Source organism: Eleutherodactylus coqui, chromosome 8 (assembly GCF_035609145.1).
Source record: "Eleutherodactylus coqui strain aEleCoq1 chromosome 8, aEleCoq1.hap1, whole genome shotgun sequence".
NCBI classification, from domain to species: Eukaryota; Metazoa; Chordata; class Amphibia; order Anura; family Eleutherodactylidae; genus Eleutherodactylus; species Eleutherodactylus coqui.
This window is the reverse complement of record NC_089844.1, coordinates 205,305,020-205,313,229: the sequence shown is the minus strand read 5'-3', so window position 1 is coordinate 205,313,229 and position 8,210 is coordinate 205,305,020. Positions and strand designations below refer to the sequence as shown.

General features: G+C 53.9%; 2 protein-coding genes across 2 annotated transcripts; one reads left to right on the top strand and one right to left on the bottom strand.

Moving 5' to 3' along the window:
- Positions 1–5,741: 5,741 nt before the first annotated feature.
- LOC136577769 (histone H2B 1.1-like) lies at positions 5,742–6,165 on the bottom strand. The gene has a single exon (XM_066577691.1). It carries the CDS (start codon positions 6,147–6,149, stop codon positions 5,769–5,771), a length of 381 nt encoding a protein of 126 aa, XP_066433788.1. The 5' UTR covers positions 6,150–6,165; the 3' UTR covers positions 5,742–5,768.
- Positions 6,166–6,487: 322 nt separating this feature from the next.
- LOC136577768 (histone H2A type 1) lies at positions 6,488–6,880 on the top strand. Its single transcript, XM_066577690.1, has one exon. The coding sequence runs from the start codon at positions 6,488–6,490 to the stop codon at positions 6,878–6,880; it is 393 nt and encodes a 130-aa protein (XP_066433787.1).
- The last annotated feature ends 1,330 nt before the right edge of the window (positions 6,881–8,210 follow it).

Here is an 8,210-nt window from a genome sequence, read left to right as displayed (position 1 = left end):
ACTTCTGTGTTTCTGGTATTAGTGTATATTGACGCCACCAGGACGTACTGATGGAGACAAGACACACTGCCTAGTAACACCCCCACACATATTTGGGATTTCAGACGCACTTAAGCAGCGCTGCTGATTAGAGCCACCTGATTGGCTCTTCGGCACCATGTGACTACACAGCGTGCACGTGCATTGCTTTTAGCAGCCGTGCACTACACACTACAGTTAAGCAGCCGTGCACAGACCCCCATTTAGGGTTAGGGTTAGGTTTAGGGTTAGGGTTAGCACTAACCCTAACCCTAAAGGGGGGTCTGTGCACAGCTGCTTTACTGTAGTGTGTAGTGCACGGCTGCTAAAGGCAATCCGCGTGTACGCAGTGTAGTCATGTGGTGCCGAAGAGCCAATCAGGTGGCTCTAATCAGCAGCACTGCTTAAGTGCAGCTGAAATCCCAAATATGCCGCCCCCACAGGCTGATTGTGCGTCACAACAGGAAAGGATTCACCACTTCCAGTTGTGATGTGCTAACCCTCTGCATGTCTACAGCTGTGACTTGCTGGGCTGATCTGGTGACCGCCAAGTATTAAAGCTCTGGTCACCCGTGGCTCACCTCAGACGCATGCTGCATGAGCTTAGGGATAGAGCTGCTGCAATACGGAATACATTAGTGTAGGGAATAGGTTGTCGTTAGGCAGGGATCCTTACTATCGGTACCCAGCACGTTTTAGGACTACTACTCCTCTCATTGTCTCATTGTGTGCATCAGCATTTTGGCTGGCTGGGACTAGTAGTGCGCACACATTCTTTTTCAAGCATCCCTGCTGTATTCTGCCCACTATTACATGTTTTATGCAGTGCACTGCCAGGGGTGTACACAGAGTATATAGGAAGTAACAAAACTCCTAGCATTTCTCTTATTTTTAGTTTTTGGGGGCTCGAAGCGTACGCTATATACCGTGTGTTGGTGCTGTGGATCTATGCCATCTAGCAACAGTATGCACACTACCACAATGTTTTAACCCCAGGCGGGCAACTGAGCGGCGGTCCCTACACTCACTAGGGACCGAGGAGGGACGCTGGCGTACCAAGATGGAACAGGGTAGAATACCGACAGGATGGGCAGGTGAATAAACCAACAGGAAATGCAAGCAGACCGAGGCAGATGGGATGACCTAGCAGATAAAGCAAAAGCTGACCAACAGGAGACTGCCAGAGGCAGGATGCAGGCACACTGACAGAAACCAATAACTGGCAGTGAATGGACCTCACTGCCAGCCTTATAAACAGAGGCCTCCTAGCAGAGTCTCATAACAGGGACTCGTGCATAGAGCTGCACTCACAGACGCCCGCTCACACGCCGCCGCCCAGACCCACGAGCGCGCACACCGCGCCGACCAACCACCCGCCCTGGCAGTCACCGCATTGTAGCAGTAGCATTTAGTTGAGGTCGAGGACGTGGGCGTCCGAATGAGGGTGTGGGCAGAAGCCGAGGTTCTGGGCGGGGTGAAACAGTGCCTGCTGCTGAGGGATTAGTAGAGCGCCCCGTATCTCCACCCCCCAGCTTCATCTCACATTTTGCAGGTCCGCGTGGTAGACCATTATTAAAAGCACAACAATGCGATCAGGTGCTGACATGGATAGCGGATAACACCTCCAGTACTTTACCCAACACCCAGTCTTACACGCAGTCCACTCCTACCGGGCTAGGGGCTGCACCTCTGAATCCTCTGTCTCCCCCTCCTTCCTCCCAGCCTGGTCACTCCAGCAACAGGAGATATTCGGAACAGGCATACACCCAGGAACTGTTCTCGGGTCCCTGCCCTGAGTCGGAAAAAAACTGGTTATCAGCCACCTGAGGAGTTTGTCGTGACCGATGCCCAACCTTTGGAAAGTTCCCGGGGTCCGGGGGATGAGGCTGGGGACTTCCGGCACCTGTCTCAAGAGCTTTTTGTGGATGAGACACAGTTGTCTGTCAGTGAGGTAGTAGTAAGGGCAGTAAGTCCGAGGGAGGAGCGCACAGAGGATTCGGAGGAAGAGCAGCAGGACAATGAGGTGACTGACCCCACCTGGTTCGCTAGGCCAACTGAGGACATGTCTTCAGGAAGGGGGAGGCAAGGGCAGCAGCAGGACAGGTTGGAAGAGGCAGTGGGGTGGCCAGAGGGAGAAGCAGGGCCTGAGCAAATAATCCTCCAACTGTTCCCCACAGCACCTCCTCAAAGCTTACTAATTAGGCCTACAGACTAGTAAATGCTAAAATTTAACTTTTATTAGATTCCAAATAAAAACTATGAAAAACCAAACAGACAAACATATATTTCTAGAGAAGTAACATAAGATTGATACTCCAAAGAAAAAGGGGTTATCCGTACAAACTGGTCATGTGTCCAGATTAGTAACCCTCGCAACTCTAAATATGCTATATATGTAAGCAGAGTTGCTGCCCACAGGGAACACACATCCGTGACAAATAGTCAAGTGTGTCAGTGGGTATTATTCATCCAGAATCATGTATTTCTGTCAAAATACGTCATACAAGTGATGGAGATGTAGTTTGATGCCCTATCAATGCCAATGCATTTTGCCCACCGAATGGGCTCCTCAGGGGCTTAGATTCACTCCAGGTGTATTGAGCTGGAGGATGGCTACTGATCACACCGCAAGGTTATGTGAGAGCGGAGATCTAAAAAGTATGCTATCACACGCTAATAGTCTGTGCACAGCTTGATATATAGTTCCGTATGAGCTGTATAATAGCCAAACGTAAAATCTGGTCGATCTGAATAATCCAGTGGATTACGATCTGTTACTGGTATAGACAAATTCACCCAAACAATAGGGGTGGTGTCATACTATCTCCCATACCTTTCTAATGGCGACTTAGCTTAGGATTACTATAAATTAGTCCTCAGTGGCTCAGTTGGACCAGGACTATACCTTCCTATGCCAGACCCCAATGTACAATCAATGCCGTATTATTAGTTTGTTTTGTAGTTAACTTCGATAAGTCAATCAAGATTCAATAGATTAGGATAGCCAAATACCATCTAAATCGGCTCTCAAGATTCTGAGTAAGGTGATGCTCACTCTAAAGATAAGAATATAGATAAAGAAAAACAAAAGAACGGCGACATGTCAGCCCTGATGGTGGACTGACAGCATAACTGAGGGCAGCTGAAGGCTACGCAGGGACACTTTTGTGTGCGCTACGGAGGCAGGGTCGTGCGCGGCGAGGGGGGGGGGGGGTTGGGTAGCAAGTAACCCAGGAGAAGAGGCAGCGGTGCTTCCCGCAGGCAGTGCTTGTGCTTGGTTGGAGGTAGTGTGGTGCTTAGCTAAAGTGTGCCTTGCTAATGAGGGTTTGTCCGGAGTTTTCTGGAGCTACATAATGCTACAACATCAGCATCGAGGGGCATTTTCTACTCAGCCATCGTGGTAACTTCCCGGGAAACCTTGGTGCCCTCAGCCATGAGCAAGGTGGACGATCCCACCAAGATGTGAAGGTCATGGAGGCAGGGTATCAGGGTAGACGGGGTGCATATATCAGGGCCGGCTATTATTGGGGCATCAGTCCGGATTGCCAAAGATTGAACAACACTCCGTGACAAGATATCAGCCTAAAGGTTGCCCTTTGCCGCTACTACTTGCACACAATGTGACACAAGAACACTAGACCCTTTGTACGGACACGGTGACCTTTACATAAACATTACATTCAGAACTCATTTATTGTATTGTTCTCCATTGTATGTCCATGTTGTTCATTGTGAGCAGATTATTGACCCGCCGGCCGCACTGTGTACCGCGGCTACTGCCTTTACATGTATGACTGCAGGTAGGTACAGTGACCGGAGACTAGTGGGTTAAGGGTTAAATGTACATAGCTAGGCCGGTGTCCCGTGGGAAGTCACGCATGGGGCAGCCCGGACAGGGAGCTGTCTTCCGTGAAGCTTCTTGATGCCACCCGATGGTATTTATTATCCCCTCCTCCCCACGGAGGCATCACATAGACATAGAACAAGAGCAGCGTCCGAGGCAGCTAGGAGAGCCCGTCCTAGAGAGCGCTGCCCCCTCCCCTCACACCTGTCCGGAGGAGGGTTCATGGGAGGGCATGAGGTGCAGCAAAGCCGGAGTGACCCTACTGCACTGAGAAGGAAGCTGGAGGCCGGCCGGGAGACGGAGCTCAGCTACAGGTGTACTGATGCCGTACCATCTGCGCTGCTCCTATTCACTTACAGCTGAGCGGCCCTGGTGCATTATGTCTCCAGCGGATGTAAGGGTGGAAACATGGGTTGGGAGCCCTGAGTTAGATGGTACGTCTAGGCGAGGGGCACAGCGGTGGACCGGCTGCCGCACACACACCTCCCCACATGTACCGCCCATTCCCCTGGCACGCTCACATATCTCCCAGGCGGATTCCCATCTCTGGTCCTGTCTCACACATCTCCCCGCCGGATTGACATCTACTCTCGTTTCCCCCCGGGCGCTCGCTGGACAGCTTTGTCTGCTCCCAGCTCCTGTCCCCGTCGGCCGCAGCAGCCGTCGCCGCTGTCACCCTACGCGCTGGCCTCCGCTCCCGTACACCGATGGCACTAGCGCCGCTGCCACGGCGAACCCCGCTCTCGCTGCCCATGGCGCCGCTGGTGGCCAGCTCTGCCGATGACTGTGAGCTGCTGTTCGGTCGGAGCAGCGGCTTGCCTACAAGAGCTCCACTAGCTGCCCCTGCACTGCTCTCTTTCTGGGTAGCCTCATTGGGCGCTAAATAGAAGAGCTGATTAGCGATCTGGAGGGGTATATGGGACCGGGTTGTGGGGGAAGCGGGGGGTCTCACAGTAGCGGTGGTCCTTCAGGGTCTGTGAAAGCTTTCTGGACCAACACGCTCTCCCGTAGGAATCCCAGCGGACACTGTACAACATCTGCTGCCCCGGGGATCTACAGTGCAACCCTCCCTGCGGGTTCTGTACGATGTCACCGACTGTGGCACTGGATCTGGCGCTGAGAGTCCCGCTGTATCACTGCTCCGCTCGGACATCAGTGACTGACAGGCCATCGCCGGCTGCAGGAGACCCGCGGGTAGAAGGCTTTGTTCAGGCGTCATTTCTTGGCGATCTACATCCCGATTAGAGCGTTGTTAGATGCCACCGCTCTGCAGCAGAATCCCAAGTTCCATCTTCACCGTCAACGATTGATGGGAACTACAGAGCCGATGCAATGGCCGTCACGTCCAGCACATGATATCCCTAGGATGATATAGAACGGGCAGCAGCCCATGGGAGGAGATGAACCTGCAGAGAAGAAGAATCGCTTCTTCTTGTGGACAACCACACCCATCATGTCCGGGGTATTAAAGGGACGATAACGTGTGGCATTCCCGATCGTCTGAGTGTACAGGGGGGTACTGGGTTTCCTCATCTTACATTGCGCCGCAGTATAGAGAAGTCTGCAGTATATACAGTATACATTCAGCACCCGGGAGCTGGCAGTGAGCGGAGGCGCCGCCTGTGCTACACCTCTGGGCTCTCGGCAGCTCCAGGTCGTCCTCACATTGTGCAATCAGCCTCGTGTAGCCACCACGCCGACCTCACCCCACAGCATAATCCAGTCATGGGCGCACTGTGCTCCGGGTACTTCGGTGGCAAAAACGCTGCCGCTTCTCTAATGGCTAATTGTCCGCATACGATGATGCTCCCTACACAACCGGGAGGTGACAGCTCTGCTGTAGACGGGGTGGGTGGCTCTTAGAAGAGCCTTTGGGGTGATCGTGCACGGCGGGCCACGGAACAGATTACTTGGCGCTGGTGTACTTGGTGACGGCCTTGGTGCCCTCGGACACGGCGTGCTTGGCCAGCTCTCCGGGCAGCAGCAGGCGCACGGCGGTCTGGATCTCCCGGGAGGTGATGGTGGAGCGCTTGTTGTAGTGAGCCAGGCGGGAGGCTTCTCCTGCGATGCGCTCGAAGATGTCGTTGACGAAGGAGTTCATGATGCCCATGGCCTTGGAGGAGATGCCGGTGTCGGGGTGGACCTGCTTCAGCACCTTGTACACGTAGATGGCATAGCTCTCCTTCCTGGTCTTCTTACGCTTCTTGCCGTCCTTCTTCTGAGTCTTGGTCACGGCTTTCTTGGAGCCCTTCTTGGGCGCTGGAGCAGACTTGGCGGGATCAGGCATGATAACGTAGAGATACTTTCCTCACTAGAGAGAACAGTGTTCCTGCACATCCCAGCGCTGCGGTATTTATAGCGGGGCCATGCAAATGAGTACCGCCGTCTGCTTGCTGTTCTACTGGAGCAGCAAAACATGTGACCCCTGTGAGCGTCATTAGCCACGCCCAGTGCCGCTCATTGGTTCTTCCTCAAGTCTGGCCTCTATTGCGTGGATTGAAATCTACCCAATTAGAAGAGAGGAGGGCGGAGCAGCAGGTTATAAAAATCAACAGAAGGGCTCTTCTCCTTATCACTACTTCCGAAGTGTTTTTTTTCCCTTGTTCTGCTTTCCTGTGCTAGAAGATGTCTGGACGCGGCAAACAAGGAGGCAAAGTCCGTGCTAAGGCCAAGACTCGCTCATCCCGGGCAGGACTGCAGTTCCCTGTCGGCCGTGTACACAGGCTTCTCCGCAAGGGCAACTACGCTGAGAGGGTGGGCGCCGGCGCTCCGGTCTATCTGGCAGCAGTGCTAGAGTATCTGACCGCTGAGATCCTGGAATTGGCTGGCAATGCCGCCCGGGACAACAAGAAGACCCGCATCATCCCCCGTCACCTCCAGCTGGCTGTGCGCAACGACGAGGAGCTGAACAAGCTGCTCGGTGGGGTGACCATCGCCCAGGGAGGCGTCCTGCCCAACATCCAGGCCGTGCTGCTGCCCAAGAAGACCGAGAGCAGCAAGACGAGCAAGAGCAAGTGATCGCGCTGATCCCTACATAGAACCAAAGGCTCTTCTAAGAGCCACCCACATGCTCCTTACAACAGAGCTGCGCCGCTTCTATGCTGTGATACTCGGCGGCCGGTACGCCGGCTGCACCGGGAAACTAAAACTGTACAGGACTTTCCACAAGGAGGCGGAGATTGGGGCGGATGCCAATTTGGCCATCCCTGTCACCGGCAGAAGCGGACAATCGTCCTGCTCTAGGTGACCTCATGTCCAGAGGACGGGCGGCTGTAGGACTCGCTCACCAGTCCTTGCGATAACGGGTTAACAGAGTCCTCTGTTAGGTCACGTATATACAAGAATCGGAACGCTTCAGTTGTTTCGGATAGAACACCCAGCTTTCTCAGGATCCTGCGTGGGCTGTATGCTTACAAAGCGTTGCAGCCGCATCATCCAGCCCTCTCAGAGCTCTGCACGGTCGCCCCCTTAGAAGTGCGCTCATCATGTCACTCCACAGCCATGCCCTTTTTATGGAGGTGGAGCTATATCACCCAGCTTTCCCAGAGCCCTGCACGGCTCAGGCTGGTTTTGGATTATAGTAAACCTACAGGGATTAGACGTCCTCTTGCGTTACGGGTGGAGCAGGTAGAGGATTCCACCGCCCGTCGTAGGGCTGGGATTAGGGGGTGTATCTGAGGGTTCTTTACCTCCAGCCCCGAGCGCCTCTATATCAGACGGCCTGGTCACTGATTACACGTGTTACATGGATGGATGGAGGACAGGAAGAGCGGGAGACGCGATCAACTGAGCGGGAAGTTCAAATCTCCGGGGATCAGCCAATGAGCGGGAAGAATCTGACTATAGCCCCGCCCATAGGCGGCACTAAAACCACCCGACCTCCAACGGCAGGTCTGTTAACCCTTCACCGCACTCATTAATTCAGGCCCAGCTCCTCGCGTATTATAAACATAACCTGCCTGCCCTAAATAGGTTAAGGGGTTTAAAAGCGTGCCGTGACCGCAGCCTGAAGCGCACCCTGACGGGGAGGCTGCTCCACCCCCGCTGTATCATGTCAGAGCCCATAGACCATCACCGCTGCTGACGAGCCCACAAGGAGTTGGATTACAGCCTTTCCTTGGAAGAGGTGGGCGGCTCTGAGAAGAGCCTTTGTGTTATGGAGAAAGAGCAGAATTATTAACCTCCGAAGCCGTAGAGAGTGCGGCCCTGGCGCTTGAGCGCGTACACCACGTCCATAGCGGTGACGGTCTTCCTCTTGGCGTGCTCGGTGTAGGTGACGGCGTCGCGGATCACGTTCTCCAGGAAGACTTTCAGGACGCCGCGAGTCTCTTCATAGATGAGGCCGGAG

Excerpts from the sequence above, each read along its gene's own strand:
- LOC136577769 (XM_066577691.1), bottom strand. The coding sequence starts at position 6,149 with ATGCCTGATCCCGCCAAGTCTGCTCCAGCGCCCAAGAAGGGCTCCAAG.
- LOC136577768 (XM_066577690.1), top strand. The coding sequence starts at position 6,488 with ATGTCTGGACGCGGCAAACAAGGAGGCAAAGTCCGTGCTAAGGCCAAG.